The sequence below is a fragment of the Pecten maximus genome, chromosome 4 (genome assembly GCF_902652985.1).
Source record: "Pecten maximus chromosome 4, xPecMax1.1, whole genome shotgun sequence".
Lineage (NCBI taxonomy): Eukaryota > Metazoa > Mollusca > Bivalvia > Pectinida > Pectinidae > Pecten > Pecten maximus.
This window is the reverse complement of record NC_047018.1, coordinates 30,939,563-30,957,341: the sequence shown is the minus strand read 5'-3', so window position 1 is coordinate 30,957,341 and position 17,779 is coordinate 30,939,563. Positions and strand designations below refer to the sequence as shown.

At 35.6% G+C, this 17,779-nt stretch overlaps 1 protein-coding gene across 1 annotated transcript in view; it reads left to right on the top strand.

Moving 5' to 3' along the window:
- The first annotated feature begins 1,201 nt into the window (after nt 1–1,201).
- LOC117325814 (QRFP-like peptide receptor) overlaps nt 1,202–17,779 on the top strand; it is a 58,107-nt gene continuing 41,529 nt past the window's right edge. Inside the window, exon 1 of the mRNA XM_033882299.1 lies at nt 1,202–1,743. Within this exon, the coding sequence (XP_033738190.1) occupies nt 1,247–1,743 (497 nt within the window). The 5' untranslated portion in view covers nt 1,202–1,246. The remainder of the gene's footprint in view (nt 1,744–17,779) is intronic.

Here is a 17,779-nt window from a genome sequence, read left to right as displayed (position 1 = left end):
TGCTGCTTACTGCGTACTGACTGCTGTTTATACAATGCCTATTGTGTTTTACAAGCTTTCATTCATTTACTGTTCACTACTTATTGTTTGCTTAATATTTACTACCAACTACTTAATGGCTCCTGTGCGGTTATCGTCGTGGGTGTCTTGGAACGCAATAAAATGTAAACTGTAGGCAGTAATACATGTGTATATAACAAGCAAAAAGCAGTATGCAGAACACAGTGGATATACATGTAAAACTGGCAGAACGCAGTAAGCATTTACTGTAGTTAAGATATAGCAAACAGTACGCAGCACGCAGTACGTTGGACGCTGTCGCTTATGGAATTGAATAAATCTATGCTCTTTTTCCCGAACGAGGACATCGGTTGCTAACAGCTTTGCACCAGTGCTGTTAAAACTCAAAATGTGTCTTTTTCCTTATACAGTATGTTACCACGGGGTACAGTATGTAAACTCTCTTTTTAAACATTTTCTAAAATACATCATACAAAACGTCTAGACAATTTATCACATGTTTATATCGTATATCCATATATCAAGGCGTGGTTTGGTGGTAGGGGCGTGTGGATTCTATATTTGTAGAAATCATAAGAAATAATTTTATTAAATCGTCTGCCTAGTTGATATCAAAGTATATCGCACTAGATTTGCTGAAGTATATTGAGATACATACTACGACATAATTTCACGAGAATGTAGACGGCGCTGTGGCGACAGCCTTTCTTTTAAAAAGCCACTGTCCCCGTGATGTTCGACTGATATTGCGTGCCTGCAGTAGCTTAGCACAAAGCGCTGTGCGCTTCTCTAGAACTTAGCTCTATGGCTGACATATGACGCGAAGCCGTATTGACCATCAATCCTAAATGGAATTTACTATAACGATTTTATAATTTCATCGACATATTGAATAATCTGGATTAATCTGATGTTGGCCAGTTCCATAATCAGGTGGATCTTTTTTGCTCTGCCGTTTCTTATAGATAAGTCAATACTATATACTTAACTAAAAAGTATATATTGCTGAGGAATATTTATCCTTAAAATGTTAACATATGTGTCTCATTGAAAATTAAGAGACAATAGGGACCTGAAATACCCCACGGAGATCAATAGTACCAACTGAGAGGAGGCGGCGGTGTTAAACGTGTACTATATCCACACCGATCAGCCTCTACCGATAACATTGTCAGTCCAATGGCTCGTATTGTAAGCATCTTACCGGGCGCTGTAAGGAGGCGCAATGGGAAGTACATACAACGCAGCCTCTACTGACGTACAAACTTTAACAAATCATCAAATGAACTATACTGGCTTAAGTACCCCAGTTCCTGACGACTACTTACAGAGTTTCTACGATTCGTACGAGGATATGGCGTATAACACATTTGAGTACCCGGGCGAATTGGAAAACCTGAGAAAAGTCTGGGTACGAGAGCCTCACTTTATTCCAACGATAACTGTTTACGGATTGACATTCCTTACAGGTGTAATTGGAAATATTTTGGTGATTTTTGCTGTTTTGGGTGATCGGAAGTCCCGAAGTGTGACTTCTACTTTTATGGTCAGTTTAGCGGCAGCTGATATCCTGTTTTTGGTTGTATGTGTCCCATACGAAACGGCACGTTACGTTGTTGACCATTGGACATTTGGCGATGTTCTTTGCAAGTTTTCGGGATTTGTGGAAATGTTATCGGCATCTGCCTCGATTCTTAACTTGTCAGCCGTCAGTGTTGAAAGGTATGTTCCTTTTTATATCATAGTCATCATTTTATTCGATTGCAGTCAATGATGATTACAAAATGGTTTAATTTTCATTATAATATTTTTATTTTTTGCTCTGTCAGAGAGTATTAATTTTTAAAAGCTGTATAAATAATATTGATAAAACTTTTCGTATGTCTAATTTTGAAATCGTGTTCAATGTAAGGAAAAGTCTTTCCAGCTTTTCACCTTATTTTCATAACATATATATGAGGTTGTATGTCAAAAAGAATATTCAATTGATTCATATTTTTCAGGACATTGTCATATTTAAGTATTTAAAAAAATACTTTGCTTAGCTATACATATTCTTTATGTTTAATGTATGTTTCCTGTGGCTTTTAACTTCATATTGTTCTTCCTCTTCCATCATCAGAATTTAAAGAATAACATGTGTTTTTTTAAATAACCTTTATTGATTTGTTTACTCCAAAGTAGGGGAAAACTGTAATTATTGGCTATAAGTGTTACTATTACTGCAACGATACATGTACACACATATGTCTTAATATGATAAAAGTATGTGCATTGCATGGCTAAGGGTTTCTAATGTAAAGTACTATATAGATAGCAATATTCGCGAACTTCTGAAGATCCAGCTTGGACTACCGCGAAATTAACAACATATGTTCGCTCTTATTAACAGTGTTTAACTAAACAAAACATAATGTTACATGTTAGATTGTATTTAATTCCGTGTTTTAATGATTATGCAAGAAATAGCCAAATGTTACCAATTGAAGCGAGAACTTTCTTTTTGAAGAAGAAAGGTAACTCGAACAACAGTAAGACATCAAGTTGGCCCTTCATTTTGGTAACGGTCAAAAGGTCTCTTCAAACTTAAGAGTCGGACCCCATTTTTGAAGTCAAAAACATCCTCTCAATGGTCTACAGGATGCAATGTATGTCCTTCGAAATATTTCTGTCGAACTTAAATACCGTAAGAATGAACGATTTGCTCAGTCTTCCTAGCTTTGTAATAACAAAGCTCGTTAGCTAACCAATCGTCAATTACGTAAAAAATAACAACAAAAAACTAAGCATCACTTGAAACCATAATCATTCCAATAAGGATCACAGTTCATGCGATGATCGCTGTGATAGTTTTCTGCTGCGATGTCGGCGGCACCAGGCGTGGGCACTGATTGAACCTTTCAATTAATTCTGTGGATGAAGATTAAAACCTTCATTAGCATTCACCGTGACAATCTGGTCTCGATAAATCTAATCTAAGCAATTAGGGTTGGCGAAAGTATCTCCATAAAATCTGGGGTAATTGTATCACCGTTCTTTCTTATAAAACAATATAATTAAATAAGATTAGTAGAAGTGTGGGTCCTGTAGCTAGGTCAATAGCACGTTTATGATAAATGAAAGGAAATTTGTTGCTTTATTGACGAATTGTTCACTAAATGTACGTGGACTTCTGCACCTTCATTCTATGATAAACGGCACTTTTGGTTCGATACCAGTCAAAGGTGTAAAATAGTCATTCTCCCACAGGCCACCCACCAGGTGGCAATGAACAACAAACACATCACAGCATATTCACAACGCACTGCACGATTGCCATTTATATATAAAATTTATATATGAAATGCCATCAATCATGATTTTCTTCATACACTCAAATAATATTTAATACACATAAACTTCCGTCTATATTTCATTAAACACTGATCAATATTTTCTAATTCATTGGAAATACATTGTATTACATCAATATTCCCTATAACCCATACAACTATTCTTGCGTCATAGTGACAAAATGCCCATATACTATACAAACACATTTTATAAGCCCCAAAAAAACAACAACAAATTTTTTCCCTCTGTCGTCGCCCAGTGCGCTGCCTGAACTGATACTCTGCGGTGTACACGGGTACAACCCCGTGTGTCACACCACCCAGCGGAATACCCGTGGGAGAAAGTAATTTCGTGCTAATTCATTTCATTCAAACGCGCGAAATATGATGGGGTATGCATTACGATATCCTGTTTATCTTCGGATTGCGGCCGTCAATAAAGCTGATTGTTGGTTTGCATCCTGGATTGATTAATTGATACTCTACGTCTTTTCTACGGTTCATACGGACGAAACGATCAGTCGTGATTTATTTAGCTAAATATTCATGTGCAATATTCAAACAGTAACGCTAATTTATTCCAAAGGCAATATTACTTCTCGTATTGCATCAGGTAACACGCGACATGTGCTGCCACTTTCAAATTATATATGATATTTGAATTTGTCTGTAATCTATATTCTGTTCTGTGCTATACTCTATGGTTCTAATAAGTAGTCAAAGATTGCGTAAATCAAGGGAGATAACTATTAGGGTTAAAGTTCAAATGTGAAAATTAATTTATTGATACTGTAAAACAAACAGAGGACACAAATGTTTAAACAAAGCGTTCAGAGTGTTCTCAGTGAAAACTCGACCAAATAACACTTTCAAAAAGGTGAGGAAAAAGTTATAATGTTAACAGAACCTTTTCGAAACATGATTTTCACCTACGCAAAACGTATTTTACGGGGGATTCGGCCCATTTTCTAAGATTCTTTAGGGGGTTGTATTCAACCTTAAGTGTTTCGTCACTTTTTCATTGACTTCAAAATGTACATCATCAGAATACAATTGTCGGTTTGGTGTAAAGGATATACTAGTGTAGTTATCTTAACTACAATCCTCGCTTACTAACAATTGTTCCCTGGTCATGTCGTCAAATACATGTGTATATCCCCGTAGAAAAGGCATATAAGTTAAATCACCTTTATATATGATTTCAGTATTAAAAACAGCAAGTACCAAACAACGGATGAAACCTTGATCATCCTACTAGTAAGGCCATTAAGAAATCTTCTCCAATTTTATGAGTCAAAAATTACATTGGTTTACTTTGCGGAGGGATACATATTGTATCTGACTTCACTTTTAGGAAGAGTGGTCATGTTCTTCCGCGTAATGAAATAGTGTTTTCTGTGGCGTCGGTCTAATGCTAGGGTGAAATTGAATTTATAGATTAGTTATATTCATTTCATGTTCACATAAAATATTGACAATGTCGATCGTGGATACATACAGAGAGTAGAACTTGGATTCAAGAACACTTAGTACTCCTCATCATCGGCGATTTATCTCGATCTTTAATCACAACATAAGTTACAATCAGCCTATCCGTTAGCATCCATATCTGTTCATAATTGACCCTCATTTTATCGGAATTTTAATAACATGTCTATATTCTCGGTTTTCGTTTTATGTATCAATTGTTCTGTATCTTCCTTTAGTATTCATTATGTATGTTTTATTATATCAAAAGTTACATATATAATGCGTAATTATCTTCGTTGAAAACAGATTCGTATTTGCCATTTTAGCTAGATTCACAATACAGGTAAGTAGGACAATTTTTGTTCAACATTTTAACATTGAATAACCGAGGATCACAGTAATAATTAGCTAGAAAAGCATGGAACGACTGAAGCGATAAAACACCGATAATTTGTTGCATAAAAGCAACGTGCAAAGGTTTAAACTTTTCTATAGAGTTTACAACTGTTTGGGAGACACTTGTCGTTTATTTACAGTCGTACTCAGTCGAAATAGATTTGGGAGTTAAATGCAGGCTTCAGTCCTAAGACTTGAGTACTTGTACCTATTCACACATTATCTATTGGATCAACATCTCCAGTTCAAAACGTGCAGAGGATTTCCCACATTGATCAGCTTGAAGACACGTCTGTATTTTTCTCACAAACAAGATGCTATTTTTCTTACTATTTGTAAGAATATCTGTGATTGATACAATTTGGGACAGCTACATCCGGTTCAGATATTCAGGTTTGTGAACTATCGGTCTTCGCATATACGAGTCTCCGACAAAAACCTCGAAAAAATGAATGGTGATATAAATATATCGTAATTCTCATACACCTGCGCGACCTGTTCGGAACCAATCCTCCTCTTAGTTTGTCCATGTTTGATTGTTATAGAGTCATGACAATAATCGTTAAGCGTGCGTCTGGTATTAATTGAATATCCTATTTGCCCTAACTATGGCGCTGTATTGTGATCATGAAATTGTTGAAACATTATCCAAGACATTCCAACAGTTTACGAACGACGGAGACTTCATTTAGGATGTTACTTCCTCACTAGATTAAGCACATGTTGATCAACAGCATTGGATGTCAATGTCAGGTCGACGCTTAAATACTAAAAATCAGTTTAATGTCCAAGTAACTTACATAGTGATCCTTTCGAAACACGTATTATTGCTTCGACGATAGTTTTGTGAAATATTTGGATGCAAAGGAGAAATTCTGTTAAAAAGATACGAATATTTCCTGTAAATTACCATCACTTTTATATCTCAACATTTATTCTGACCATTGACATTTGAATTGATACACCAACCGTCGGATCGGTTTCGTGTGTAAAGAACATATTATAATGAGATATTGTTGAGCTGAGTGGGACAGTTTGAAATTGTTTCGATGTTTTCCCTTTTAATAATGCTATATAGATATTAGTGACATACTGATTTGCATGTTTTATATAAATATTGAAGATAATACTAAAGCTAAGATTAATCATTTCTTCCAATGAAACTACTGCACCACTATGACAAACCGCCATGAATGTGTAGGCTTTCTACTCGACAATAAAGCTAACGATGCATTTTATATTAATCACGTCAGGTTACGTCTTATAAAAATGTCATGATGAAAACTCTATTTGGAGAGTAGACTATAGTTTTGCTCTTAATATTTTCCGCAAGCCTTCTAAGTTCCCCCCCCCCCCCCCCCCCCCCCCCCCCAAAAAAAATACATGTAATCTTAGAAATTAACACTTTGTCGAAGAGACGACACACTCCGGTTTGGAATACCAACCTTTTCTCAGGTCACTTTTCAATTGAACACATTGGTTAACAAAAAGGTGACTTGGTATTCCTAAATAATAATCTTTTTCTCAACGTTTAAACATCATTCACCAACACCAGTGGTATTCATTGGAATGAAATAGCGATTAAGCTCGATACATTTAGGGAAACAGAGGAGAACTCGTTAAACTACTATCGAGACACAATCGCCAGTCGTGACATATTAAGGTGCCTGCGGTCGATCTCCTGCCTAATTACCATTTTTGATTAGTGGTCAAATCACATATAATATGTGGACAGGACACAAATTAGATAATGTGGTTAATTAGGGCCGATTGGTGATTAAGGCTGCCATGAAGGATTGAGGAAATGTTTTCCAGGAATCATGCAGTGCCTACATTACAGATAGACAGGATTTGAGAACACTGACCATTGTCCAATGACTACTGAAGACAGCTTAACCGAAAAGAGAAAAAGTCATAATTACATATATAAGTATTACATGTAAAATGAATACCTCAAGATCGTTTAAAGTATTTCTTTCAAATTGTTCAAGGTCAAGCATGTTTTTTTTTATATAAATCACGATAAGATACATTATACAATGTATGTACTTACAGGTATGCTAATGGTTAAGATGTCCCGAAACACTATCACTAACCCTCAACCGCTTGGTTGTGATTTCGAAACCTATGTGGGGCAGTTGCCAGATACTGACTGTAGGCCGGTGTTTTTTCCAAGGTACTCCTGATTTCCTCCACCTCCAAAACCTGGCTGTTAATAGGACGTTAAACAAAAACAAACCAAAACAAACCAAATTGAGCTGTTGTTCTTGCTACTGTTACATAGTTCTCCCTCTATGTGTACACATCGGAACAATTTTTTTTTTTTTTTATCTTTTTTACTTCTAATATATCTGTAAAATAAATATGGCAATACAATGCGGTTTATGCTAGCTACGATTTAAACTTCTATACTACATCGGCGTATGATTTAGAATTAGCTAGAATTGCATAATTGAGATTTACAACTGATCTTTATCTAAACTAAATATCGTATCTATCAAACGTTTCAAAACAAATTGATGTCAGGTAATGAAGAAAGTTGATTCATTCACACTAGTCATTTCAGTACGAAATTGCGATCAAACAAGTTTTCTGACAGCTCCTTTCAATGAAGACATTAGTTGCATTTCAATATCGGAAATATGTCACCAGTCATATGTTTTTTGAGTGTTCAACGAAAAGACAAAATCAATCCGTGAAGCCATCTACATGCATATCTCTCTCGGCTGCCGGATATCTGTCACCATTCGCCTATTTTTACAGGACGATCCCCGGGTCTTCAAAGGACACTTCTAACATGTTGAAAATTGTCATCTTTTTTGTCCAGAGATATTCTTAATGCATTTATGAACTTCGTTAGCCCATGTCTGAAGCTCGTCATTTTTTATCAAAGTGGACTAAAGTATGTATCGATGAAGTAGATGACTTCTAATGAATAATCTTCCACACGTTTGAAGGATGACCGTGATTTAATTACGTAGTGTTATTGACTGCTTCACACGCGATACACGTGACGTCTGTTGTACAGAAGCTACCTTACACATTATTGTATTAGAGTATATAATGAACGGCATTGATGCAGATGCTGTATTCGTATTCAATCTATCATTTGTATCGAATTTCAAGTCACATTATACTAACATAATATGGGCTCACAAATTATAAACTTAATTTTGAAAATGTGATGTTGAACAGCATAGCAGATAACATGACTGATAATGTCATCAAAATCGTATGTTTGATTGGGGCATATAGAATGTTACGTCATTATGCTAAACACTTTACTATATAGTACAGATTACATGCGCAATTCTTAAAAGGAGTCTTGTAGCTACTCCTTAATTCTTCTCTTGTATTTATATGATATACATGCATGTATGAAGGTAAAGATGAAAAGCTTCTAGATATTTTAAACATGCAACATATAACCCTCTTATAACCTTCCTTTATTTGTGAATGCCTCTATACATTTTTCCATGGGCTGTATATAACTTCATAAGATATTTAACAATTAAAAATATGCTTTATTAAATGGCAAATTTTTCTTTTGGTTTTCCTTGGTTTTATTCAATCAACGCATGATAACAGAAGAAATGGATTGAGCCATAATGGGACTGCTTTCTTAATTTAAACTTAATTAACAAACTTGTCATGTTTATTTGACTTTTGAATGCATGTTGAAACACAATATCATTAACATATATGCGTAGGTTACCATTAAGCTGCAACAAACAAGAGAACTATATAGATAGGAATCTGGACTGTCAAAGTCCCTCGGGATACATATCCCGATTTAACTGGCCTCCGTCTGATTTCGATCGTCACCCGGGAATAAACGTGAAGCGCCATCAGGGCCCCGATAATATAAAACAGTTCAAACACCATTATGGGGCGTTCATCTTTAAAGAGACGGTGCCATTTTTACCGAATAACGACCTAACCCTCATTACGCTTAATAATCGCTTTTGTACGTTTAGACATGTCCATTTACGTCTAGACTGTAGCGAACTATCTGGTCTCTATGCTAATGCTACATGACGCAGCGTCACTTGAAGTGCGATGCATGCGCCCGCTGGCCACGTGATATTTTCGGTAGACTCCTTTAAATTCTTGCGACTTCATTGTGAAATTTCAGTAATACTTCACTTAACCAAATGTGTATATATTGAATATTGATTTTAATTACAACTGGATTTAAGTTAAAATGTGTATAGTCACGATTTAACCTTATTTCGGCATGGATGTTGAAATGTAAAACCATTCCGAAAATATTACTGGATAATGGAATCATTGTTACTATACCAGTACTGCATAATGTTTCATCGACGACATCCATTTAGGTGTTATAAATCCTCAGTGTATTTTAAATTTTGATCTAAAGCATTGACGTAATTTCGCGTTATCACTGTCGCAAATTGAATTTTGTTTTATATATTGAAAGAGATCATCTTCCGTCCAAATGGCTTCCTTTCCGGTAATTCTCTCCAATCCACTAAAGCGAAACACTAGCCAATTAATATAGACGTAAAGCTATAGTACGTGTAAGGGACAGGAGATCCGGTAGATTACTATGGCTCAGAACACAGCCAACAGGAAAACATTCATGGCAAATTACTCAGTTTACTGGCTAAACTTAGGATGAACACCATCTGAATTATGTGTAGTTTTAACTGGCGAGACGAACAAGGATGATGATTGATAAATCGATATTGTAGAGATTAGATAAGTGAGTTTTGCTGTTGATGATATCAAGGAGACATATCCATCACATATTTAACCTCATTTATATTTTTTTTGTCAGAGGCCAATGCAGATATAATGGCAGCAGGCCATTGCAAAGGATGCTGTTAAATTAAACAGAAAACAATTCATATCCATTTTATTGATATATCACTGATGTTAAAAAGCGAATCAACTTAATGGGCATCCACGTTTTGTTTTTAATGAAACGAAATAGTAACTCTGATCCAGAAAAGATAATCTATTTTCTGAAAAAAAACGATAAAAAAGAAAAGAAAAAAAGACAGCTGACAACTTTAAATTCATCAATGAAAATGATAAAAAGTCTAGTTATACAAGTGGTGATAATCTGTCTCTTCTCAATAAGTTCGTTTGATCAATCACATAGTCAGGATATTGATCAATCGATTTGTTTTGTAAATGATGGTAAAATGTTCCCTAAAAGCGAAATAGGAATTTGAAATTGAAAATGATTAAATGAAATAAAATAAATTGTAACAAGGCGGGGGGGGGGGGGGGGGGGGGGGGGGGGGGGGGTGTTCTTAGTCACATATTACACATGTCATCTGTACAACACATATGCATTTTTATAAAAAAAAAAACACCTATCTATTTGATAAGGCATTAGATAATATACATAGTACTGAGGAGGTTATACCTTTGTCTAAACTTTCGTAACAGGCAATGTCTGTTGGATGTTATAAATACATCTTACATCACTGACACCTTCTACAGACGGTTACTATTTTACTTGTTTTCATTTTTAAAGCTAAATAAACTACTTTTGCACAAATTAATGTTTTGTATTGTTCAGGGATCATCGAAAACCACTGGTTATCTTTCGATGGCAAATTCACCATATTGACTTTGTTTAAATGGTGTTTATAATCCAAACAATGTAAATAGAGTGATACCGTTTTCATATGGATTTTCAATATTCGAGTATCGATTTTTACGATGATTTAGTGAAAACTTCGCAGGAATACATATGATTAGCATTATCCAGGACCTACATTTTGTATCTCAGTAAGATTTTGTTTTGCATAGCCTTCTGCCATCAAACGTTATCATGCTCTGGAAACAAAATAAAATTTAAACAAATGGCATTTGGGGATGGCTCAGAAAGATATGGCGAAACATCACATGGAATTTCAAGTGGCTTCTAAGAACACGTGACATTACTATTTATCGCAATCTAGATGTATTTAGAAATATCCCGACGTGTCTGCTTACAACAACACGTGCCTTATTATTGATCACAGTCTAGATGTATTTAGACCTATCTCGACGTGTCTGCTTACAACAACACGTGCCTTATTATTGATCACAGTCTAGGTGTATTTAGACCTATCTCGACGTGTCTGCTTACAACAACACGTGCCTTATTATTGATCACAGTCTAGGTGTATTTAGACCTATCTCGACGTGTCTGCTCAATACAACACGTGGCATTTTAAGTTGTTACAGTCTAGGTGTGTGTGTGTGATTAGAACAATATACAAGTGACATTAGTCTTTGATGTATAAATGATTAAGAATTATATTTGCATAATTCCATGTCGTGTGTAGACTAGGCCAATCTATACCGACAGTTTTTACCGTAGTGTTACTACATGTGTCATGACATGTAGCCTCTGATAAACTGTACGGCAACGATCATAACTCATGTATATAATTTTTACAACGGAGGATTGTAAGCATTTGGTGATCATTCTGTTGCTTTTCTATTGGTATCAACGTATAGAGTTGCCAGGATTCTTCTTCAGATAATTAAATTAAATTAAATCCATTGTTGCCTTTTTGCAGTAGCCTTTTTTCTCTTGATGTAAGTCACTTATACATGGGCTTTAAATAATCGTCACTGACACAAATTGGTATAAATTGAGACTTGCGTGAGATCTCTTTCCGGTGTGAATTGAAATCGTGGGTTACTAGATTTGACACATCAGTACACGAAACGGCAAGTGGCATTCATAGCCCTTTCTCAACAGAATTTCCCGCCATGTGTTGCGTAATCCACTTTTTCTTTTCACTGTTATCGATGGCGTTTTACATCGTTTGTTAAAGCTATTTGTTCGACATCAGTGTGCCAGTCTGCTAGCCGAGAATCCTGTGTTTACGATGACGGCGAATGTTCTGCTGATTTCAGCAAACGTTTAAGCATCATTGAAACGGACCAAATGCATAAAGGCAATGCCTACAAGTATTCATTGCAATTGAATCGTAATTGATGAAATCGGCTCATATCGCAGTGATTCAAACCGGATCAGTGGCACCTGCTAGGTAACCGGTATAAAAGTAACCGATACGAGCTCGGGTGTAAGTTCTCAAGGACATGAACTCACATATCTACTTAGTGAATGTCATAAAGCGAAAAATCAACGATGGTATTTCGTTGATGTATTTCATCTAACAAGACCAACAGCGTCACGGGAGCAGCGCTACATTCAGCGAATATAGTTTTAGACAGATTTGCATTCCCGATATTTACTTTCAGATTTTACAATCATATGTACAAAAGGCATATGTGTTGTATAAGGAGGGCAAAGCATCATGAAGCGTTACTGATAATGGTCCATATACTATTACATAATTTATATCCAAAGCTGTCCTTATCAATGTGTCGTTCCTACAATTGTTGCAATTGACTTGACCCTCCTGAAAATGTCATAACATATGGCTAATATTTACCAGATCATATATTCGACGTCCATTGAGAATATGCGATGGCAGTGAAGCTAATATTTACTTATTTTCTTACTAAGAATCTGTGATCTATTTGAAGACGCCGGTGACATTTCTGGTGTATGAAAGGTTAACTCTAGAGATTCACCAATATCCTCTCCATCTTAAGCTGGAATTTCGTGATTGTCTCTGGTTGACATCTATTTATGTGTAGTTACTCTCAGTAAATGTTGTTGCTGTCGCTGTGTGTACCTTCCACACACAATAAAACGTATAAGTTATTCGACAGTTGACAACGTTAACGTGGTTTTAAAACACGTACAAGCAGGGAACGCCGACATGCACACAAACCCTAATTCTAACTCATAATGAAATAAACAAAAGTAAAAAATATCTCTTTAAACGGGAATCATTATAAGCGAAGAAGGAGAATGCGAGAGTGTGTTCTAGGTCTTCTGCTTTATCGATGACACCAGTCATGCAAATCTAGGTCAGATCAAGTTGATGACACATCCTTCTGCGGAGGAGGGTGATGACAACAGAACCCCAGGCATGTGAAAAAAAAACAAAACAAAAAAAAACAAGTATGGCGTCATAATGCACAAAAGATATTTCTCTATGAGATCAATATGACGACCATAACATTTTCCAGTGGTCTTCAAAAGCGTCTGCGTCCATTTCTTTTGTTACAACATTGTGTCGCAGGTGTATTGCAAGTGGTTTAATGCATTTATAGCTTTTGATATTCAATAAAACATATTAAGATCAAATCAAAATAGTGCAGTGACCATAAACATGGTCAGCAATTTCGGATTTAAACTTAATATTACCCGCAGATAACACTCAACAAATCTCGGTCAAATGTACTTTTGTGTTTTTTTGATCCTACGGTATCTAAGTCTCAACTTGTTTTGAAAGGTGCCTTGTGTGTGTTTTGTATTATAAATAAACGGCACTTGATAAGTGGAAACATTTAAGAAGAACACTACAAGAATTATGCAGGTTTGTGTTTACCCTGACAAACATGATCTCTATTCTGAGGAAAATGTCATCAGACGTCACATTCCCATGCATATATAATAACTATGATGAAATAGTGCTATTTATGTAGGTCCAGTTCGATTGACAAGGCGTTATCAGTGTGTCGCTTCATTGCTTCACGAGTTCGCCTGATTGACAGACTGAGTGATATCTGCAATATTCATTCAGAAAACCATTTACACCACTCGTGTATCTAAGATACGTGTTTGGTCAATAGGTGCCTGTCCGCCTCACCTAGTAATGCGGATAAACCTTACAAGATTAGGTAGGGTCAAATATCTATACGAAATCAATCAAGTCAAGGTGCCACATGGTATCGGTTGATGTAGTTAGCGGAATAGGCAAGTGAGACTATTTGTCAGTAAGAACAAAGCTGTCATTGCCCGTAATGATTTCTTCGTTAATTATGTAGTTCTATTTGCGTCAAGGTGACATCAACATATGGCCCGCGTCTAAAGCTCCCGAAAAAACCCTGATTGAATCACTGAGGTAAGATCGGAAATATTAATAACTAACTATTCATCTTCCATATGTCTTGCATACCCTTTAAAATCGTTGCACATTGATCTATATTTCAATTTCTACTAAAGTTGGATTCAATGCAACCTTCAAATTCAATATGTGCGTATGAGATATTTATAGAGCACAAAGCGCCCTTATTACCCGGTCCTATAGTCCTAATCCATGCGTACGTTAGGCCTATGTGGGTAAAAAATCTCAACATTTTTATTTTACAGAAATAGTCAGAAATTACATACGTGTGAGATGATCAGGGGTCTGGAGGAAGTGAATAGGGCTTTCTGTAAGATCTACATTAAATGCATTTCAATGAGATTTTCAAAACAATCACGGGTAACTTTTTGTGAACTAAAAATCTTAATACTAAATTTTAATGGTCAGCCAATTTTTTCATTTAGCTCACAACAATGCTCGAATACTGATTGGTCAGCAAAGGCCCCATACTTATGTGGCCAGGGAACACAATATAAATCATAATATTCACATCCATATCTGTTCTACTCACAGAAGTGAAGTAATTCTTATGTTAGATTTGATTCGTTTTATCTTAATTCTTAATACGTATCCCACTAAGATCCAGGGTCATATTCAGAGATCTTTGACCATTTCAACTAGATGTCCTTAATTTTGACTTCGTGAACTCGCTCTTTCGACAGTTGTTTGACCTCCACGTAACGACCATTTTGTCAGTTGTTGCTGTGTTTAATTCTGATCAACTTGCTTCATTTATGTCTTAACAAAATAATCATCAGTTAAAAGAGTTATTTGCAGTTCATTAAAGTTTCAAGAGCAACTCAATTCATCACCCATGATATCGTTCAATTCTTAAATGTCAATATTAAAAAGCATTTTTGTTAAAGATTTGTCCACAGGAACAGCCATGTAATAAAACATTCAATCATCATTCAGGAGGATTTTTTTACTATTTTGGTCGTTTTCGCTTTGTACGTTATATCGGAATCTTAATTACTTTTGAAATGTGCCGATATATTGTTTGTCTATTGTACGGTCCTTTTAAAATTCGGTGCAGTATTTCAAATTATCAGTTCAACTTCATCGAATAAAAGTAATCGTATGGTCATTTTTTCAGTATAATGAAACATTCTGATTAAGATTATCTTTTTGGTGCTTGTTCACATTTTTCTACATTTCCTTTGACATTGATATACATGGATATATAGGGAACAAAACCTCAACATTTTATAACTTAAAAATAGCTAACTGAAAACAAAGTATTAACAAAGGAAAGATATAAAAATACATCTTTGAGTACTACAAAGAGACCAGATGTTCCTAACAGCTAAGCGTCTGCTACTTCATGGCGACACTGACTTTGTGAATATGGATAGGTTTCTAATGATCCCATGGTCGTTATCAAAACGGTCTAAAGGTAAAAGAAATAGACTATATTTGTCAATATTGTATGTTGCGATAAACGTCAGTTAATAAATGTATTTTATATAGGCCTATAGTCAGAGGTTTACTTGGTTTGTAAAAATGTATCAAGGTGTCGTCATTAATACAATTAATTAAAGTATGTCAATCATTTTGTACTCATAGTGAATGTTAGGAAATAAAGTAAAAAGTTTATTTCTATATTCAGGTCATGACTAACTTAATCTGTCTTTTCCAGTTATGAGGAGGCACACTGGTCTCAAAACGATATTGGTGAAGCAATATAATGACATTCACCAAAAACAGTAATTATTTCTGAACCAAGTTTGTATATAGGAAACAGAGGAACGTCCAACCGAGACTTCTTAATGAGTTTTAGATAATGTGTCATTTCTGGTTGTTGTTTGTTGCTAGACATAACATGTCGAGACCAGAACGAAATGAAACAGTGCGAAAGAAAAAGTCGCTCGAGGTCTATTACTGACCACACAACCATTGGTACAAAATTGCGTTTGTAAACTAGTAGATTAATTGTTGTTTAGGGCATTTGACTTTTAGCTTTTTGTGTCATATAGATAATTCGTTTGGACTTCTCCACTGTTGTTAACTTTAGCATCCGCGTGAAAATAAGTAATAGAAATGAACTTCAGATGGCATGAACATGGACTATAATTCCAAGTTAAAATGCATTTGGATTCACTGTATAATAAAACATCAGCTTTAAGTTACATTGTTACAAAGGATTACTAAAAGGATTAATAAAGGATTTCGGTTGGAGGGGATACCATAAGGTTACGAAGGCATAGTTTTGGCCATCTCGCAGATGCGGCTTCATGTACGTATGAAACAATCAATTTGGTTTGCATGATACAATTCAATTTGAAAGTGAGAAGTTTGATATCTCTGTAACATTACATCACGCTGGATGATAACATAAGTCATAGTCTATGCCAAGATGGTTTATCACTAGGGTAAAAAATAAACTATTGTATTGTCATAAATATATAAAATAAAGCCAACTGGTGATCTCATGTCCTAGTGAGCCCATCACATCGTACAATGTCTTAAAGCAATATTAGAGCATATCAGGAGTGTCATGCGCCATACTTTAAAAAGGGTTAATTAATTGAAGTTCGGTTCGGAACCCTTGAGGCGACAACGGTAATGAAATTTCCCTCGTTTGCGTGCAGCAAATATATATATATGTATTTTAAACCACAAACAACACAAGTTGGATAGAAGTCATTTCAATAAATACCTAGATCAATTTTGCAAAATGTCTACTACAGAAAGTGATCTTTCTAATATCATTTATCCGCCAAGTTGGATAAATCAGAAACAGAATGTCTTGCTTTAAAATATCTTACAACTGTGCATATCTTATGTCGAAAGAAAAATAAACAACCACAGATGATAGTGAAAGAACGAAGCGCGCGAGGGGACTTATTGTGGGAGGAAATCAGATTACTCTGAGAAAACCACGTGGTCGGGCAGGTGACGCCTTCACTTTTCATGTCCGATCCGGGAATCAAATCCCCTGGCCGCCTAGGTGAAAGACAAGTACGTTAACTCTGTGCAAACCGACCAGCCAGATAAAATACCTCCAAACTTGAGCCAATGACTGACGCTTTTAAATTGTCAGCAGAAACATTATACTGACAACAGACGAATGATATAACAATATATAATATATATGATTAGAGAGAAGCAAGTGTTACAGTAGATAAATATAGATCACCTTATCAGCAAGACTTAAATTTTCCTTCAGCTGAATAGAAGGATGTCTGCTGGGAAAGCGAAGGGTCGATAATCGGAGGCTCAGCACTGGCAGGTATTTTTCATTGCTCCTTTAACTTTCGACCAGGGGACAGAACAAAGGCCCTTCCTGAAATGTGCAGACGCCAAATCTAAAGCCAAAAGGGGACATTTGAAAAACTATTGGACGGTCTAAAGGAGAGGACATTAACGTCATACATGTTGTAAAGTATTACTATTGTATCGTTGTTTTACGCATCATTTGATGTGTAGTAAATTATCTTACACTGACGATCTCCTATCCAGAGATATTTATTTGAAAAAACATTTGCACCAAGTCGTACCCGACACTTTGACACTTTACCATGTAATTAAAACGAAGACATCCATAAACACCTTTGATAATCAAAATCAATGGCGCAATAG